General features: G+C 22.6%; 6 protein-coding genes across 7 annotated transcripts; 3 read left to right on the plus strand and 3 right to left on the minus strand.

Annotated features, from left to right (window-relative positions):
- Positions 1-92: 92 nt before the first annotated feature.
- LOC122857315 lies at positions 93-2,220 on the minus strand. The gene is made up of 4 exons (XM_044159423.1): positions 1,985-2,220; positions 1,334-1,927; positions 1,160-1,267; positions 93-1,082 (listed from the first exon to the last, which is right to left on the minus strand). Exons 1-4 carry the CDS (start codon positions 2,174-2,176, stop codon positions 915-917), a joined length of 1,062 nt encoding a protein of 353 aa, XP_044015358.1. The 5' UTR covers positions 2,177-2,220; the 3' UTR covers positions 93-914.
- Positions 2,221-2,610: 390 nt separating this feature from the next.
- LOC122857294 (solute carrier family 23 member 2-like) lies at positions 2,611-9,317 on the plus strand. 2 transcript variants are annotated; one of them, XM_044159395.1, is made up of 9 exons: positions 2,611-2,657; positions 6,241-6,372; positions 6,680-6,837; positions 6,903-7,356; positions 7,429-7,972; positions 8,239-8,318; positions 8,400-8,541; positions 8,691-8,826; positions 8,890-9,021. In XM_044159395.1, the coding sequence occupies exons 2-9, from the start codon at positions 6,361-6,363 to the stop codon at positions 8,942-8,944; spliced, it is 1,581 nt and encodes a 526-aa protein (XP_044015330.1). In that variant the 5' UTR covers positions 2,611-2,657; positions 6,241-6,360; the 3' UTR covers positions 8,945-9,021. The 2 variants fall into 2 exon arrangements, with proteins under 2 accessions (XP_044015330.1, XP_044015328.1); XM_044159393.1 differs by lacking the exon at positions 2,611-2,657 and adding an exon at positions 5,537-5,787 and having other exon boundaries at positions 8,890-9,317.
- Positions 9,065-11,085, minus strand: LOC122857369. The gene is made up of 5 exons (XM_044159496.1): positions 10,972-11,085; positions 10,124-10,356; positions 9,837-10,055; positions 9,481-9,754; positions 9,065-9,411 (listed from the first exon to the last, which is right to left on the minus strand). Exons 2-5 carry the CDS (start codon positions 10,295-10,297, stop codon positions 9,065-9,067), a joined length of 1,014 nt encoding a protein of 337 aa, XP_044015431.1. The 5' UTR covers positions 10,298-10,356; positions 10,972-11,085.
- Positions 11,086-12,147: 1,062 nt separating this feature from the next.
- On the minus strand, positions 12,148-13,614 carry LOC122857345. Its single transcript, XM_044159467.1, has 4 exons — positions 13,460-13,614; positions 12,738-12,869; positions 12,501-12,662; positions 12,148-12,415 (listed from the first exon to the last, which is right to left on the minus strand). Exons 1-4 carry the CDS (start codon positions 13,556-13,558, stop codon positions 12,215-12,217), a joined length of 594 nt encoding a protein of 197 aa, XP_044015402.1. The 5' UTR covers positions 13,559-13,614; the 3' UTR covers positions 12,148-12,214.
- A 1,365-nt stretch (positions 13,615-14,979) lies between these two features.
- LOC122857331 (chymotrypsin-2-like) lies at positions 14,980-16,340 on the plus strand. Its single transcript, XM_044159451.1, has 7 exons — positions 14,980-15,067; positions 15,138-15,215; positions 15,292-15,394; positions 15,493-15,742; positions 15,811-15,951; positions 16,063-16,147; positions 16,231-16,340. Exons 1-7 carry the CDS (start codon positions 14,986-14,988, stop codon positions 16,335-16,337), a joined length of 846 nt encoding a protein of 281 aa, XP_044015386.1. The 5' UTR covers positions 14,980-14,985; the 3' UTR covers positions 16,338-16,340.
- A 163-nt stretch (positions 16,341-16,503) lies between these two features.
- LOC122857336 (chymotrypsin-1-like) lies at positions 16,504-18,504 on the plus strand. The gene is made up of 4 exons (XM_044159455.1): positions 16,504-17,085; positions 17,146-17,280; positions 17,364-17,895; positions 18,464-18,504. The coding sequence occupies exons 1-3, from the start codon at positions 16,621-16,623 to the stop codon at positions 17,505-17,507; spliced, it is 744 nt and encodes a 247-aa protein (XP_044015390.1). The 5' UTR covers positions 16,504-16,620; the 3' UTR covers positions 17,508-17,895; positions 18,464-18,504.
- Positions 18,505-19,439: the final 935 nt, after the last annotated feature.

A 19,439-nucleotide genomic window follows, 5' to 3' on the forward strand; every position in this document is an offset into this window, starting at 1 on the left:
TTAAAAACAAAATACTAAACAAATCAATAATTTAAAAATAGTTTTAATCTCATTTTTTTCTTGATTAAAATAATTTTTTTGATGTAATTTTTTAATATTACATTAAAAAAGTATTAAATATCACATGAATACATATTTATTGTGCTACATTCAGTAGCACAGAAAAAAAAAAGAAGACATAACTTGTCAAAAACACGAAGAAAAACATTTGAAACACACAATTGCCTATACTGTATGATATAAAAAATTCTTATATCACTCTGATACAAGTAAAAAAAAAAGATACTGTTTACCATAAATTTTTCATGCAAGCTGCATTGAATTTCATGTCCATGGAATATAGGAAAATTTTTATTCGTTTAAAGATTGTAGTAAAAAGAAATACGATAAAGCTGCATTTAAAATCTGAAATTAAATTTAAAAAATTTATTTTAATAACAATTAATAAAATTACTGATTTTTATTTATTTCTTAAATTTATAAATCCCAGTGGCAATGCAGCCATTATAGGGATACAGGTAGAATTACATAGGTTGTGTAATTAATCACAGTGTAATAGACATATTATAAACATTTGTATATATATGTACTTGAACTTAAATTAAATTGTATTGAGTTAAATTAGATTACGATAAATTAACTTAAAAATTAAAAAATTATGACCATTATTGGAATTGCTTAAGAACTAGACTAGGTACAAGAGGAGAGTGAATCAAACATGATTAGATTTTTGTACACAGCTATAATAACATGATGTGATTTAATAGCAACGTATTCCTACAGACTTTATTGTTAGTAGTAGAAATCGTAGCATTAACAGGTGATAAATGAGATGAATGTGAGGTCCCATGTGCCAGATAAAAAGGTGAAACTTTACGTAGATTAGTTGATAGCTGATGATTATTAATTATTAATTATAATTCACTTACTGATGTGAAAAGTTTAGCATCAACAGATACTATACCACATGCAGTAAAACTGACTGGCCTTTGACTCATCATAATAATAAGATATTTTCCTAAATCTCGTCTGTATTGTGTTTCCCATGAACACGTATAAATTGCCATACGAAATTTTTCACTCTATCAATTATAAAGTTAAAAATTTAAATAACCAAAACTGTTAATGTTATTAATTAAATATTATTGAAAATAAAAACCTCTTCAATAACTTTTTCACCTGCCCATGCATAAATTAAAGCTTGTGATAATTTGTAACAAATATAAACAGTAAACCATATTACTTGACCAATAGTTATTTGTGTCATCTAATAATAAAATTATTATATATAAATATTACGTTAATTTAGAGTGTTAAAAAAATAAAATATTACTTGGCTTATTTGAAAAACTAAACAACACAATATAAGCGCAGTTGTAATTAATAATACAATTACAATTTCGCCATATATTTCCATTAATAATTCACAACAATTTATTAATTTATGATGTTTTATAACAATATCTTTGATATTATTCTTTAATTGATCATCAAGTTTAATATTTTCCATTTCATAATTTAATGCACGAAATTGTGACATAATATGTGAACAATAATAACCAAATAAATTATCAGTACATGTACCAATTGAACAAAAAACAAAACTCAAAATTGATTCAAATGCAAAATGTGCCCACCATAGAGGACTACCACCCACAATTTCATATGGATATATTGTTGGATTTGTGGTATATTTGGGTGTACATGGTGTATGTGTTATGGGGGTTATTGGAAATGAATATAATACAGTTCCAATAGCATAGCCAAAAAAAAATATTCCAAATGAAATATGTTGTGCAAAATAATCAAGTGGACCAAGCATTGTAGTCACAAGTTCATCTGATTTTCCCAATTGTGATTTTAATATTTCTTCCATTGTATCTTCAACTTCACGTAATTTTTTACGTCGATAAATAAACACGACAACCTTTTAAAAAAGTACATAAATAAATGAATAAATAAATAAATGTGTTTTTAAACTTACCTTGAGTGTTACAATAGAGAAACTCAAGCTTAAACTTGCTCCTTTTAAAACAATTGTAAAAGAATGACGATTTTGATACATAAAATTTAAAACAGCAGAATATACAATGACAAGATAGACCACAACAATATATGATTGGATACAATAAAAATTAGTATTCGGATTTTTTTGAGGCCATATACCCAAAGCCATTGTTACTAATTTTAGTCTTTTTCTACATTTTGCAATATTTTTCAATTGTTCTTCTTTTCCCATTTTTATTGAACTAATATAAACCACTGCAGTGAATTATAAAGAGTGACTAAAAAAGAAAAACCAAAAACGGTAAATAATTGGTAAATAATTATTTATACCAAAATAATAACTCTTAATTGGAGTTTTATCGAAAAAATAACGAGGTATTTAAAATAATTTGAGTTTAAAAACTTTCTTTTAAAAGTAAATTATCATAAAATTATTTTATTAATTATTAATAACAGTCTACCTGAAAATTGTCACGCAATCATATTATAAAATCAATTCTAATTTCAACCGCACTTAAAATTATAAACCTGTAAATTTTTAAAGATCACATGAAGCAATGCAGAAGGGTCATATGGGTAGATAATTTCATTCTGTCTGGTTAATCTATAAATTGACGAGTTAATACGATTTGATAATACAGCTTTATAAGGTATATGGATAAAAAATTTTAGTTCAATATTTTCCAAGGGACATAAAAGTGTATTTAATCAAAAAATATATAACGACTTTATATATATTTAAAATCATCAACTATACAGTTTCAGTTGCTTTTTTTTTATTATTTTTATGGCGACATAGTTTGGTTTTCTATTAATGAGTGTTTGAAGAAATTATTTACAACAACAATAGAGTCCAAATAATAATAATAAACTTTAAGAATAATATTAAATTCCTGTTCAAGAGTTTTTTGGATTTCAAATACCAAAATTGAGTCCACTCCAAGCTGACTAAGTGGCACATGTTTATTAATCATTTTTGAATCTTTGAGACCAATTATTTTAATAACAGCATCAACGATATTTGATATAGTATCTGATTTTTTGCTTTGTTTTTCTGGAATAATCATACTTAATACAACTGGTTGTGATTGCATTAAAAATTTATCAAGTGCATCAATACATGATGAAATTTTTTGTCTAAAAGTACCAGCAAATATAGAGTTATTGTTATTTATTTGCATATTTTCAAGTATACCAACATTATCAATAGCTCCCCATTGTATTGACAATGCTGGTAATCCATCGGCAATTCGTTTTTCACAAATTTTTTCCATGATAGAATTTGTCATTCCATAACTTGTCATTCCTTGACAACCATAACTGGATGCTACTGAAGAAAAAACAACAAAATTTTTAATATTTTTACACATTTTTCTTGATAATTTATCAAAATTTTTAGTACTCCAAGCTTTTGATTTAAAAGAATAATCAAAAGTTTTAGCTGTGTGATTACAAAAAAGCTTGTTATCAAGTTCAACAGCAAGATTAAAAATTCCACCAACTGGTGCAATGTTTGAAGAAATTTCTAAAATATTAACACAATCTTTTTCAATGTGAGCCAATTTTTCTGAAATTATTTCAACTTTTACACCATTTTTTTTCCAATAATTAATTTTCATTTGTTGATATCCATTTTTAATACCACTTCGTGAAGTTAATATCAAATATTTTGCTCCACGAATGAATAACCAATCTGCAAGTTCAAGACCAAAACCACCAAGTCCACCATAAATAATATAACTGTAATTTGGATTACAGTAAAAACGTGGAATTACTGGTAAAGATATCAGTTGCTTGCTGTTTAATTTATTATTAATTTCATTTTGAATTTGAATAACAACCTGAAACAAAATAAAAGAGAAAAAATATAATGTACAACAATTTATTTGGTTTTTTTTTTTCTCATTACCTTTTCAGTAACTTCATTATTATTCATCAAATGTTCAAATGCAAGCTTCAATTGATCTCTGTTAAATATTATACTACTCAATGGTTTGACAATTCCTTCATTAACACCATTTTGTAATAGATCTCTTAATTTTAATAATATTTCATCATCATCATTATTTGTTTTGAGTAAATCAATCAATGAAATAACTTGAAAGTCTATACTTTTTGTTAAATCAAACTCAATAGTATTATTTATTTCATTATCAACGTCTTTGATTTGCAAAAGTTTACCTCCTTCTTTTAAACAATTGATTAAGATATTTTTATGATTATCAGAAACAAAATTTAAAACAACATTTACACCTTGTCCTTTGGTTATTTCAATAATTATATTTTCAATTAAATTCATGTCAATTAAATTTCCAATATGATCTTGTTTAATTTGTGGAAATTTATTGATAATAAATTTTTTCATTTTCAATGATTTTACAGTTACAAATACTTCATCCTTCATTCAGGGCCATTGTTCCTTCATTGAGAGCCAATGTTATTGCTGCCTGACTAATAACATTAGTTGCATGATGAATCAATACTTTATCACCTCTTTTTATTTTACCATAAATATATAATGCAAGATATGATGTTGCATAAGCTAATGGAACTGTTGCAGCCTCTGGTAATGACCAATTATCAGGAATATTCCAAGTTAATATTGAATTACTTTCAATTAAATTTGTCAGTGCATTTGTCTTAACAAGTCCCATTACACGTTTATTTTTCATTAAATCAATACCACTATATTCACATCCAAATATATAATCTTCATCAAGTCTTGAGCTTGTAATTGATTCTGGTTTAAGTTTTCCGTTTGCCAGCATTACATCACGTTCATTAATTGAGCTAAAAATAACTTTAATCATGCTTGATGGTGATGTTAATGAATTTAATGTTTTTGGTCCTTGATGCCATTCAAAACTATTCATATCACCTTTTATTAATTGTCTAACATATGCATCATCATATTGATCATATGATTTTTGTGTATTAGGTAACATAACATAACGATATGTACCCCATACAGGTAAATTTGAATTTGAATCAATGCGTAATACATTTAAAAATAAATCTTTTAAATTTTATTGACTTGGTAAAAAATTACGTGATCAAGGTAAAAGAAAAAAAGTAATTAAAGAGGTCATAAAATAGAAAAAAATAAAAAATTTTTATTTTTTTTAATTAAAATAACATTTTTTTTTTCATTATAATTGATAATTATATATATTGTCACGCATAAATATTACAGACAAAATAAATTTTAAATCATGTTAATTAAAAATTGATTAAAATTTTTATATAAATTTTATCATTTATTTTTAATTTCACCAGTAAAAAGAGGCATGAAATATTATATTATATTATATGATTATTTGTACAATTTTGGGTAAAAAGATAAAAAAATTTATTAGTTCTCTTTGATACAATTAATTTTTTAATTTTAAAAATCCTTTTTATCTTTTTTTTTTCATAAATATCATATAGATATATATATTTTTTCTATACACCTTGTCATTCTCTTTATTTATGTATACCCCTACTACATTGTTAACTTTGGCTTAAAATAAATAATAAAATTTAACATACACAACTGAGAACTCAATACGCATTCGTTATAACCCTGACAATTATTGTCTAACTCTGTCAATGTTATCGAGTCTCATTATTTGCCTGTTTTTTAAACATAGAAATTTTTTATTTCATTTTATTTACATATATTTAAATTTAAAATGTTTTTATAATATTGAAAAGTGAATTTTTATGTTATTTAATTTTTCTTTTAAATAATAAATAAATTAAAAATTTGGTTATTTAATAATGGAATTGTCTAACGTTGTAAGTATTATTTATTAATAACAATATTATTTTTTTGTTTTAATATAAATTATTTAAAATGAAAGGAAACAAGTTTCAATGTATAAATTATTATCGAGGTCATTTTAATTGATATCATTTAAGTGATTGATCAAGTATTTGTAAATTATCAATTCCAATGAATATCCAAGTGTTTTTTCTTTTCATTTTTTTTTAATCATATCAATAAATTATTATTTATCTTTTGAATATATTGTGACATTCAAATTTACGATTAAAAGTTGAAGATTAAAATTTTACCTGGTGGAAAAAAATTGACTCAACATTTAACATTTCCGGGTGTTGAATTTAAATATTCTATTGGAGATCATATTTTCTTTAAATTTTAAATTGCTTTATTATCTGTCGTGAAAAAAAAACAATTCATGAAATGAAAATGTAATAATAAATGTTTTTTTTTTTTTAATGTTTTAGGAATTTGATAATCATCAAGGTTGTGATAGTGCCAATGATGAAAACAAAGATAATAAAAATGATAATCCTGGATTATCTTATGGAATCGATGATACACCACCTTGGTATCTTTGTTTTTTTATGGCCATTCAGGTACAGGTTTTACAAGCTTTTTATTACTTTCAAGTTGATATACCATTTTTTTTATCTTTTTTTTTATTTATCTTTTCATTCACAGTAATCAATGTATTTTTATAAAAAAAAAAAAAAGAAATTATCATGTAATAGATCGTAATAAGCACGGTGTAAAAATTAATGAAATTTTCATATTTATCAAGGGCTGTAAATATTTCTTGATAAAACTTTGATGAAAAAAATAAAATTCTTAATAATATTTACAAGTATTAATTTAAAATGAAATACAAATAAAGAAATCATAAAATTATTTTTTTTTCTATAGCATTATTTAACGATGATCGGTGCAATAGTATCAATACCATTTATATTAACACCAGCATTATGTATGGCTGAAGATGATCCATCAAGAAGTTATATAATATCAACAATGATATTTGTAACTGGCCTTGTCACATTATTTCAAACAACATTTGGATGCAGGTAAAATAAAAATAATTTAATAATTATACCATATCAATGTTATTAATGTTATTTTTATTTTTAAGATTACCACTTGTTCAAGGTGGAACAATATCATTTCTTGTTCCAACACTTGCAATATTAAATTTACCACAATGGAAATGTCCTTCATCAGAAATAATGAATTCAATGACATCAGATAATCGTACTGAACTTTGGCAATTACGTATGCGTGAATTATCTGGTGCAATTGCTGTATCAGCATTATTTCAAGTATTCATTGGTTTATTTGGTATCGTTGGTTATTTGCTAAAATTTATAACACCATTAACAATTGTACCAACAGTATCACTAGTTGGTTTATCATTATTTGAAAATGCATCAAGTGCTGCATCAAAACACTGGGGTATATCATCAATAACAATAATTATGTTAACTGTTTATTCACAACTACTTGTTAATACACGTTGTCCAATAATTGTTTATACTAAAAATAATGGTATAAATATTAAATGGTTTTATTTATTTAAATTATTTCCAGTAAGTTTATACCTATTTACTTTATTTTTTTTGTGTTCAAATTATTTATAATAATATTTTGTTTCCTTCAAGGTACTACTGACAATTATTATCATGTGGGCAATTTGTGGTTTATTAACATTTACAAATTATTTACAAATTGGTCATCCAGCACGAACAGATGCTAAAATAAATATATTAAGTGATTCACCATGGTTTCGTATACCATATCCATTTCAATGGGGTTTACCAACAATAAGTTTAGCTGGGGTACTTGGAATGTTGGCTGGTGTTCTTGCATGTACTGTTGAATCAATTAGTTACTATCCAACAACATCGAAAATGTGTGGAGCTCCACCACCACCAGTGCATGCTATCAATCGTGGTATTGCAATTGAAGGTATTGGAACAGTGTTAGCTGGAATTTGGGGAAGTGGTAATGGTACAAATACATTTGGTGAAAATGTTGGTACAATTGGTGTTACCAAAGTTGGAAGTAGACGTGTTATACAATGGGCATGTTTTTTAATGATTTTACAAGGTATTATTTGTAAATTTGGAGCAATATTTATCATTATACCTGAACCCATTGTTGGTGGTATTTTTTGTGTTATGTTTGGAATGATAACCGCATTTGGTAAGCTTAATTTATAAATAAATTAACAGTATTTTAATTTAACAACACAGAATTAAGTGTAACTGAATTATCTTATTATTTTTTTTCTTTAATTTTATAAAAAATATTGGTAAAATAAATAATTGCAATACGCTTGCTTGTTATTATAATTAACAAGTTAATAAAAATAATAGAAAAAAAATAAAAATTTTAGTACCAAGAGATTACGCTCTTTTAATTTTATCTCTTTCAACTTATGATGATATATTTTTTTTTTATTTTTACAGGCTTATCAGCGCTTCAATATGTCAATTTAAATTCACCAAGAAATCTTTATATTCTGGGATTTTCCATCTTCTTTCCACTTGTAACAATAAATAGCAAATTAAAATTTTTTTTGTCATGCTAAAAAAAAAAAAAAAACATAAATTTAATTTTAAACTTTAAGGTATTATCCAAGTGGATGATTGTAAATCCAGAGGTCGTAAAAACAGGCAACAATACTGTTGATGGTATTTTAACAGTTTTACTAAGTACAACTATTCTCGTTGGCGGTTTTATTGGTTGTCTATTAGATAACATAATACCAGGTAAAAATAAATTTTTATATTCACATTAATGATAGCAATAAAATTAAAAACAAATACATAAATAATTTTATAAACATTTTTTAGGTCAACGAACATCAACATAATTTTTCGAATAATAATAATTTTTTTTTTTCGAATTTTTTTTCAAGGAACAAATGAGGAAAGAGGACTAGATTCATGGTCAAATCAAATGTCACTTAATATTGATGTTTCAGAATCAAATGATAATACTCAACCAGAATATAATACATTTGATTTTCCAATTGGAATGAAATTACTAAGACGGTATGAAATTATAAATATTTATTATTAACAAAATTTCTTTAAATATTTTTCATTCTTTTTCAGATGGAAATGGACATCTTATCTTCCTTTTTCACCAACATACAAAAAAAATCAATAATCTTGTTGGTTAAAAAAAATTAAAACAAAACTCAATTATTATCTAAATATTTTGATAATAATTTTAAATACAATTTTTACATTAAAAATACATAAAATTTTACTTTTAAATATTGAAAAATTAAATAAAACCATGATTAGCAATTTTAGCTGGAATAAAACCTTGATGCCCATCATTTTTTTGTATTAAAAACCAATTTTTAATATGATCACTAATTAATACAACAACATCACCTTTATTAACTGATATTGTATCATCATCATTATCATTTTTTAAATAATCACATTGTATACACAATAATATTCGACGTGTATAAATAATTTTTTTTTTATTATCAATATGTTTATAATAATGATCAAAAAATAATTCATCATATTTTGTATTTTTTTTTTTATTTAATCTTGAATAACGATTATTTCTATCATCACATTCTGATCTCGTATCATTTTGTCTATCAGTCATATTACCTAGAAAAAAAAAGAAGAAAACAATAATTTTTTAAATATAATTTCATTATTAAAAATTATGAAAAATACCTAATGGTTTTGGAAAAACATCAGTTGTATCTTCCCAACAAGGTCCACGAGTTGGTTGTGGTAATATACCAAGTGGTAAACATGCTGAATAAATAACATATCCTTCTTTATTATGTGGTGTTGTACAATAAAGCCATTTATCATTTTTAAATATTGCATTGACAATTGTACCAAGTGGTAATGATATTTCATCTTGTATACCATTTTGAGTTTGATATAATACTGATGTAAATGATATGACAATTGGTATATTTGCTGGTTCATCAATTGATGCCTGATTTAATTTAAAAAATTATTATTATTTAATATATTAAGCAATATTATAAATTGTTATTATTTATATTTTTTTTTATTACCTTTGTTAAAAATAAATCCAAATCATTTATTTCATATTTAAATTTTTTTTTTATATTACTTGATTTTTTTGTACGTTTTTTACGATGATATTTATATTTATCATTTAAATTTGATGTTAATGAATCACGTAGTATTAAATTTGGTTCAGATATTGCTCTTGTTACTTTATTATAATTATTTAAAATATCTTGATTATTACGAGATTTTTTATTTTTTTTCTATAAAAAATAATAAATTTTTTTTATTTAATTATAATTATTATTATTAATTTAATGTATTTATTTACCTTTTTAGATAATTCATGTTCATTTAGATTATAATTTTGTATATTTTTATTATCATCAATATTAAATTTTGAATTTTTTATTTTAATATTTTTTTTATCATTTTTATTAACATCATGAAGTACCCATGTTAATGATAATTTTGGACGTAAATGTTGACTATTAAGTTGACCCATTGTCAATTAAATAATTACATTTTAAATTAATTATTTTTTAATCTATAAATTATGTTAATCTAAAAATCAAAAATAATATTATTAAAAATGAATAAAAAGATTTAAAAAATGATTTTAAGCAAAAAATAAGATTAAAAAAAAAATAAAATAAGAATGAAAAAAAATGCCTTGGGAATAATGCCTAACCCCATTGACCTTTTCCGTGGTAAAATATTTTTTTAATCTTATTTTATCTCAAGCTCAATTCTCGTGTGTGCATACATGTCTGCATATAATTTTTTTTATTTTTTTTTTACGTGGCTGTACCAATGTACTCAATACCCATGTTACCATGTATATAAAAAGTAAAAAAATAAATAAATAAACAACAACAACAACTGGCAATGAGGCCCCCAAGGGCCTTAATTATATCTTCTCTATAGACGCAAATTATCTTACACGCTATACACGAATTTTATCACACCCACTGAACTCACATAATTTTTTTATCTTGATTTATTTATCTACTTGAATTTTATTTTTTAAATATTCAAAAAATCATATGTATATTTAATTTTTTTTAAATAATTAATTAATAATTTAAATTAATTTTTTTCTAATCAATTGAAAAGCACTTTTTTTTTTTTTCTTTTCATATAAAAAAAACAAATATTATTTCGAACAAATACACATACCTTTTTTTTGTTTTAAATAATTGTAATTTTTATTAACTTAAAAATTATAAATTTTATTTTTTAATAGTTTATTTTATTATTTATTTAGCTTTGGATAAATGTTGGCTGTTTGAAAGTTGATTGTTGAATGTTTTAACTGATGTACCTTAGAGTTGTTGGAATGAAGAAAAAATAAAAAAAATTACAGCCTGTGGAAGGGTTTTGATCTTACGGATAAATAAATGATTGGTTAAAATATTCCCGCGTAAAATTTTACAAACCAATGAAATTATAGATGCCAAAAATAATTGCATTTTCTCACGATGTGTCGAAAAATTTTTTAAATAAAAAATATTAAAAAATATTATAATCGCATAAAAAATATATTTTTTAAATTTAATTAATTAATTTATTTATTTATAAATTAATAAAATAAGTATATAAATATTTTAAAAGATTTTTTTTTAATAATAAAATTTAGTAATACAGTAAAAAATTTAAAAAATAAAAAATTTTTTATTTAAGAAGGGGAAATAATGAGGGAGGTCCCGATGACTTTTGACCTCTGAGGATGAGAACGTGGAAGCTAAAAAATTCCGACAAGGCCAAAATTATATATTATGATGAAATACACTTAAGAATGTGTCTAAAATTATTTTTTAAATATATTATTTAATCATTAATTTAATTTTTTTAATAAACTCAAATTGTTTTTTAAAATAATTAGATATTTTTATCGCTATTTATTAATGAATTTTTAATTAATATTTTTAATGATAATACAAATAATTGTTGTTGTTTTTTTTATTAAAATTTATTTATTTTTTATCCCTGACTATTGTATATTTAATAAAAAATGTTTTTTAAAATGATATAAAGTAAAATTTAAAAAACAATTTAATGATTTTTTAAATATAAATTTGTATTGTTGTTAATTTTGTGGTAAATTTTATTCAAGAAAATTTTTTATTAAACAAAATATATTTAAAGTATTTAAAGAGGTTGTATAAAATGTCTGTCATGAAAAAATAAAAGATGTATTGCTTATAGTGTAAGTAGGCGGAACCACTAAAGTATTTGATCGTAAATTAGTTACATACGCACGTCATGAACAATTTAAATTATTCAGTAAAATATATAATAAAAATAAACAAAGAATAAAATTAAAAATTCATGTATCTAATTTAAATAATGATCAATAATAAGTTGAAACAATTTTTATTTATTTTATCGCAACAATACAAGTAATTATTTGTGTTTTAATTTAACAAAATAAATTATTTCTTTTGTCGATTGCAGGAATATTATAAACTCCATCAAATACTTCCATTTGATCGAGATTTTTGTTAGTTAATTTTATATGAAATCTTTTATTTGAACAATATAAATTTTTAGAACTACATAAATTACCAATTGTATTTTTTATTTCAGGATCATCAATTTCTGAAGATGCAGTATATTTACCCTGGAAAAAAAAATAATCACAATTTGAAATGGAATTTAAAAAAGCGTATTACAGTGTATAATTATTGTTTGATAATTTTTTTTACTGATTCAATTGGACATGATTCAGGTAATCCAATAGCTTTTAAAAGTGTTTTTGCCAAATTGTATTCTTCTTCAGAGCTATCTAAAATACTACAGACATCAACTGAATTTAAAATTCGGTATTCATCAGAGCAATCAAGCCCACAAGGATTGCCAAAGAAAGCCTAATAATAAAAAAACACAAATAATTTATTTTTAAAGTTTTTTTTAAGAATAATCAGTGAGTAATATATTCATACTGTAAATGGATTTTCTTCCGATATTTCTTCCTTCAATTGATAAGTTGATAATTCATCACCAGTAATATTTTTATCAACCTCAATAACTGGACGATATGTAGCGACAATTTCATCGAATATAATTTTAATTTTCTGTAATATTTAAAAAATATCTATACTAGCTAGTAAAAAATGAATAAGCTATAAATTTATCCAAGATTTATAATAATTATTTATTTAATAATATATAATAATAAATTGAAATAATAAAATAAAAATAAATAAACATTTCATACAATATTTGAAAGATTAATATTAAAAAAAATTAAATTTGAAATAATAATAACATTGAGTCATTACAATACGATGACTAATTAATTTATTTTTAAATTAATTAATTTTAAATTTATCCAAGATGTATGATAAAAGTAAATTTAAAAAAATAAATAAATTGTTAAATGAAATATTTATTTATTTATATCCTATGATATATACTGTTGTCATAATTTTTGGCAAATTCAAAATAGTCATTAAATCATTATGTTTATATTTTACTATGCTTCAATTATTTTTATAATGATTAATTTTAATTTTAAATATAGGATAATGTTTTTTATACCAATTAAACGTACAGTATATTTTTTTCTTGTTGGAAAATTATTTACCAGAGTATTTTATTTCAAGATGATTTTAGTAGAAAATTTTTATTAATTAATAGAAAAATATAGAGAAATTTTTTTTACCTCTATATCTTCAGAAGTTGATGATGAATCAAAATCCTGAGCACCAACAAAAATATCACTGTTAATAAAAACAATAAAATAAATAAAATATATCAACATATTTAAGTTTTTTTAAAACTTTTTTCTCCACAAAGTTATAGGTATATCAAATAATTTTTTTATGAAATAAATTTTTTCTTATATAGTCTATAATCACTGCTTTTTTCCTGTTAATATTTTTCCTCAATTTGCAAATAATTGATTATTGATAACAAAAAAAAATAAGTTACCATAATGTTTTATTTATATTTTACATTATATTTACTTGTTTTTGTTTCCTCAACTAAGATATATGTAATACATGTATTGATAAATAAATTATAAACATTTTTTTTTTTTAAATAATTTACTATTAATAATAACAGTAACAATATTACAATATATAATTAATGTAATTTGAGGTGATTTATTTTTAATAAATTGACAATTAATTATTAATTTCATTTGCGGTTACAGATATATATTTTCTTTTTCTTCTTCTTTTTGTTTCTTCTCCCTTAAAAAACATTCAAATTACTCTCAAAATAAAAGCGGAAAAATATTTCAACCAAAGTGCCAATGACCTGTTGTATTTTTCATAACGCAACATAATTTTTCAAATATCCCAAAATTAAAAAACAAATAACTCAAAGATCTGACAATTAACCGATCGTTAATAAATGATCTTCTGTTGATAAAAAAAAAATATTAATAATTAAAAAACAATATTAGATTTTGGATAAATATTGAATTTAAATTATAAATTTTCTAAAAAAAAAATACATAGGTAAGTATATTACAACCAAAAGAATCAATCTTCAAATTAAACTCCTCAAACTAAAATTAAAACATTTTGTTTTTCTAAATTTAAATTATTCAATTCAAACATTAAATTAATCGAAATAAAAATAATTAATTGATATTCCATTATGTAAGAATTAGCCAAGATATTATAAATAAAAAAAAAAAATTAAATTTATGTCAATAATTATTTACAAACAAGTAGAGTAAGTTATCTAAAAAAAAATTTAAGATAATAAAAAAAAAAAAGTAATTATTTCATTTTCGCTTTCATACTGTGGTTTATTTTATTTTTTTAGTTTTTTAAAATCATGTAATTCTTCCGGTATTTATGATAAAAAAACAACAAATAAAAAATAAAACTAAACAGTGGGGGACACCTCGAACAATGATTGTCCCTTCACTTGTTGTTGTTTTATTGCACCAGTGTTTTTTTTTTTTCACTTCAATATCGTAATCTTTTACACCAGATACATTTTAAATCTTACTCTATTTTATAAAACGTCTATCTGACCTTAAATTTAAATAAACATATCACAGAAAAAAAAAAAACAACAGGAGGCTATAACTTGTTCTTAATTTTTTCTTCTTTTAATTACATTTTTATCTTTTTGAATATTCTCCTTCTTTTTTTATTTTTTTTTTTTCATATAAATAGTGCAAAGTGTCGTTAAAATTTTAAATACTTGTTGAATATTTGTAAAACAATGTTGTTCTTAATTAAAAATAATTATATTTATAAATTATTGGCAATATTATTAACTTTTAATTTAATAAATTTATCAATTGGTTAGTTATAAAATAAAACGCGTCAATTTAATAATAAATCACTAATTTGCTATTTTTTTTTTAATAACAGAATACGGAAATAATTTTGAGGGTAATCCAAAAATTGTTGGAGGAAATCCAGCTGATGATGGCCAATTTCCTTATCAAGGTAATTAAATATCTATAAATATTAATTTCAAATTTATCAAGTAATTTTTTAAATGAAATTTTTTCAATTTTTCAAGTCTCATTACGTATTCGTACAAAAGGAGGTGAACTACGTCATTTTTGTGGTGGATCATTATTAAATCATCGTTGGATTTTAACAGCAGCTCATTGTTTAAAAGGGTAAATTAAAAAAGAAATTCTGTCTTTAAAAATAAAAATTTACAAAATTACATAATGTAAATATAGTCATTAAAATGATACATAATTAATTTGCACAGATTTAACGATACAGTGATAACAGCTGTTGTTGGTACAACAAAGCTAGATGAAGGTGGTACAGAATATAAATCAGCTAAAATACATGGTCATGAAGAATATAGTTCAATATTTGTACGTAATGATATTGGATTAATTCATGTTGACAAAGATATTGAATTTACAGAAAATATTAAACCAGTTGATTTACCTACTACGAATTTCGATAAGAGTAATTATCCAGCAGTTTTATCTGGCTGGGGAACAACAAGTGTTTGTATATTTACATTATTAAATTTTATCATTATAAATTAGAAATTAATGTATAATATTTTTTTTAGTATCCAGGAAAAACACCAAATGATTTGCAATTTATTAATTTAACAGTTATTGATCAATTGCACTGTATGATGTATCATAATATTCGTATAACAAATAGAAATATATGTACATTAAATAAAAGAGGACAAGGTGCTTGTCATGTAAGTATTATAAAATATATATCTCAACATTGAGGAGGGCCAACTCTCCCAGCACGATCAAATTTTTTTTTCTTCATTTTTAAAAAATATTAATCATCTCTTTTTTTTCAGGGCGACTCTGGGGGTCCCCTGGTAGCTGATGGTGTACAGATTGGTGTTGTCTCATGGGGAACTCCATGTGCCAAAGGAAAACCTGGTGAAAAAAAAAAACATTAAAAAAAATTAATAATTTTCTTATTTTTAAAATTTAATATTAATTTTTTATACCTTATTTTCCAGATGTTTTTACAAGAGTTTACAGTTACACTGGTTGGATTAATATGATGATTAATAGTAAACAATATGATGATGATGATGAAACAGAGCAAGATGATGATGATTATTAAAAAAAACAAATGATATAAATTTATATTAAAAATGTTATAATTAACAAAGTAAATTAATAAATATATATGAAATAATAACAAACATGATTCACTAGAAATTTATTTTATAATGACTCAAGATGATAAAAGGGATTAGTTTTAAGAAAATAAAGTCTCAAATGATACGATGAAAATGTGTTTTTTTATTATGACAAAGTTGAAATAATAATTATCAGTGTGTATTATGAGTTGATTCATGTGATATATAAACTAATTTTAATTTGAATTTATAATATTTTTAAATATGCTGTTTGATAAATTATGTATTTTAATTAATTTGATAATTATTTGTGATAATTTTATTGAGGGAAAAATTGTGAAACGTATTTTGGGAGGTGAAAATGCTGATGAACATTTATACCCATGGATTGTATCATTAAGAATTCAAGGTAGTCATAAATGTGGTGGTACAATATTAAATTCATACTGGATTTTAACAGCAGCACATTGTTTAATTAAATATCAACCAAATGATATAGCTGTTATTGTTGGTACAAATAATTTAATTGTCGATGGTCTAGCATATAGAGCTGATTATTTTTTTATCCATCATGATTATGATAGAGAATTACATGCTCATGATATTGGTCTTGTTAGAGTTGTTGATGAAATTTTATTTAATGATATTATCAAACCAGTTGAATTACCAAATCGTGATTTCTCTGATAGTAATTTAGCTGGAATTTTTACTGGATGGGGTACAACATTGGTAAATTTTTATTATTTATTTTTAAACTATTTTTTTTTTAAATTAATTTTTTTATTTTAGCCAGATGGATTTGTTAATAATGAACTTCAAGTTATCAAATTAAATATTATTAAACTTGATCGTTGCCAAAAAATTTTTCCAAAAGTTGGATGTGGACAAATTTGTACATCAACATCAGACGGTGGTTTGTGTTTTGTAAGAATTTAAATTAATCTATAGTAATTATTATTTTTAAAAATGTAAATCAATTTATTTTATATTTTATTATTAAATTTCAGGGTGATTCTGGAAGTCCACTTGTTATTGAAAACATGCAAATTGCAATTGCATCATGGGGTTCTCCATGTGCCAATGGATATCCTGATATTCATTCAAATGTTTATTACTATTTAAACTGGATTAAAAATACAACGAATATTTAAAATAAAAATAATAATAATTGTCTGATAAATTATAAACAATTAAAACGACAATAACTCTTTGTTAAAATTTTTTTTCATCAATTTATTATAAATGTAGAAATAAAAGTTTGAATTTTCATTCTATTTAGATCATGACCTATATTACGTGTTTATTAAATTCATACGTATGTATTTGTGAATTATTATTATTGTTAAATGACCCCAGTTTGAGTAATAACAAAAAGGGGGTGCTTGCGCACCCTTGTTTCATTTTACCCAGTACCAATGGCTGCGATTTGTCGAACACCAGAGAAAAAATAAATATTTAAAAAAAAAAAAACAACAAAAATCACGAATTTATAAACAATCTAAGACATCCAAAAACTTCAACCAACAAATTTATAAAAAAGTAAAGCATTTATTAACAAAGTGAATTAGAAATTTAAATTATTAATTTATATAAACATTATTATTTTTCAATAAATATATTTTTATTATTATTCGAAATAACAAAATAAAAATTTTCTAAAAAATATATATCAGTCAAGTGTATGACCCGATTATAACGCGCATGTTTTAATTGTGTATATAAATAATTATATAATTATAAACAAAAAAATATTAAAATTTTTTTTTAGCAAAGTTTATTTGTTTTTTTTTTCAAATATAAAAATATATGTATTATAAAATTATTCAAGAGCCAATGAGTAATAATGATATGAAAAAAAAAAATAATATAAAAGTTTTTCTACACACACCTGCGTGACACCTGGTCAGTTTTGTGAATATTACGTGTTGTGAATCAATATAAGCCAACAAAAAAAATATTTAAAATATTTTTAATAAATACATAATCAATTTATCATTCATAATAATAATAATTACAATAGAAAAATAAATAATAATAATAGTTGAATATAAAAAAAAAAAAAAAGTTGTTTTGTATTTTTTATGTTTATTATTATCTTTTTTTTTAGTCAAGCTTGAGAGTTTTACTGCATAAATTGCTGTTATTTCATGTGAGTTTATCAATTATTTATTTATTATTAATATTAAAAATTGTTTAAGTTATTTTTTTAGTATTTAAATTACATGGAAAACGAGAATGCAAGTTCAAAGATCAAATCAGCTGTTCAGAGTATTTTTTATTTTCTCACTTTGCTTCTAAATAATTTATTTAAAAAAAAAAATAACAATTTTTATAAATAAAAAAAAGTGATTGATAAATGAATATTTAATTTTTGAATAATTGTTGTTTTTTTTTCTACTTGACATTTGAAACATTGTCTGTAAAAATAGCTTAACAATTAAATTTATTATTTTGATTATTAAAAATTATTATTATCAGTGATATTTTTTTTTTTACAATTTAATTTACCGGTCATGACCTCCGCAAGATCACCAACCTCAAGTAAATTCCACGAGAGTATACATAGAAACGTCAGTTGAAAAAAAAAAAATAAATAAACAAAAAAAAAAAATCAAACAATTCTAACCTCTTTTTTTTTTTTTCATTTTTATTGTTCTATTTATACATAACTTTTTTTTTTTAATTTATTTTAAATTTAAAAATCATTATTAATTAATACACTTGTTTGTTTAAATTTTAAAAATAACACAAATATTATTTATTGTAAATTATACTTTGATGATAAAAAAAAAAAACTATATTTATTTTTTTTTAAAAACCACACACATGAAAACATGGCGTCTTCCCACTTGATTATTTTTATATCCCTACTTTTATGTAGTTGATTTTAGTCTATCCTACCCTTTTTTTTTTTTCAAAATAAAAATTATGATTGGTCGGCATTTTGTCCTCGTTCGTGAAACGTGCATCTGGATGTTCAGTTTTATTTTTTTATTTCATTGTTGTTGACTTGTTGTGTGTCACAGATAAAAAATTTAATAAATATTATTAAATTAAGCAAATAAATATTTAATAAAATCTCG

This window comes from Aphidius gifuensis, linkage group LG5 (assembly GCF_014905175.1).
Source record: "Aphidius gifuensis isolate YNYX2018 linkage group LG5, ASM1490517v1, whole genome shotgun sequence".
In the NCBI taxonomy this organism is placed as follows: domain Eukaryota; kingdom Metazoa; phylum Arthropoda; class Insecta; order Hymenoptera; family Braconidae; genus Aphidius; species Aphidius gifuensis.

Coding starts and splice junctions, on each gene's coding strand:
- LOC122857315 (XM_044159423.1), bottom strand. CDS start 2,176: ATGGCTTTGGGTATATGGCCTCAAAAAAATCCGAATACTAATTTTTAT. Junction 1,928..1,984: donor TCTCTATTGTAACACTCAAG/GTAAGTTTAAAA, acceptor CTTTTTTAAAAG/GTTGTCGTGTTTATTTATCG. Junction 1,083..1,159: donor GTGAAAAAGTTATTGAAGAG/GTTTTTATTTTC, acceptor TATAATTGATAG/AGTGAAAAATTTCGTATGGC.
- LOC122857294 (XM_044159393.1), top strand. Junction 7,973..8,238: donor TGGAATGATAACCGCATTTG/GTAAGCTTAATT, acceptor TTATTTTTACAG/GCTTATCAGCGCTTCAATAT. Junction 8,542..8,690: donor ATTAGATAACATAATACCAG/GTAAAAATAAAT, acceptor TTTTTTTTCAAG/GAACAAATGAGGAAAGAGGA.
- LOC122857369 (XM_044159496.1), bottom strand. CDS start 10,297: ATGGGTCAACTTAATAGTCAACATTTACGTCCAAAATTATCATTAACA. Junction 9,755..9,836: donor TGGATTTATTTTTAACAAAG/GTAATAAAAAAA, acceptor AAATTAAATCAG/GCATCAATTGATGAACCAGC. Junction 9,412..9,480: donor TGTTTTTCCAAAACCATTAG/GTATTTTTCATA, acceptor TTTTTTTTCTAG/GTAATATGACTGATAGACAA.
- LOC122857345 (XM_044159467.1), bottom strand. CDS start 13,558: ATGTTGATATATTTTATTTATTTTATTGTTTTTATTAACAGTGATATT. Junction 12,870..13,459: donor CAACTTCTGAAGATATAGAG/GTAAAAAAAATT, acceptor TAAATATTACAG/AAAATTAAAATTATATTCGA. Junction 12,663..12,737: donor CGGAAGAAAATCCATTTACA/GTATGAATATAT, acceptor TTTTATTATTAG/GCTTTCTTTGGCAATCCTTG.
- LOC122857331 (XM_044159451.1), top strand. CDS start 14,986: ATGTTGTTCTTAATTAAAAATAATTATATTTATAAATTATTGGCAATA. Junction 15,068..15,137: donor TTTAATAAATTTATCAATTG/GTTAGTTATAAA, acceptor TTTTAATAACAG/AATACGGAAATAATTTTGAG. Junction 16,148..16,230: donor ATGTGCCAAAGGAAAACCTG/GTGAAAAAAAAA, acceptor CTTATTTTCCAG/ATGTTTTTACAAGAGTTTAC.
- LOC122857336 (XM_044159455.1), top strand. CDS start 16,621: ATGCTGTTTGATAAATTATGTATTTTAATTAATTTGATAATTATTTGT. Junction 17,086..17,145: donor CTGGATGGGGTACAACATTG/GTAAATTTTTAT, acceptor TTTTTATTTTAG/CCAGATGGATTTGTTAATAA. Junction 17,281..17,363: donor CAGACGGTGGTTTGTGTTTT/GTAAGAATTTAA, acceptor ATTAAATTTCAG/GGTGATTCTGGAAGTCCACT.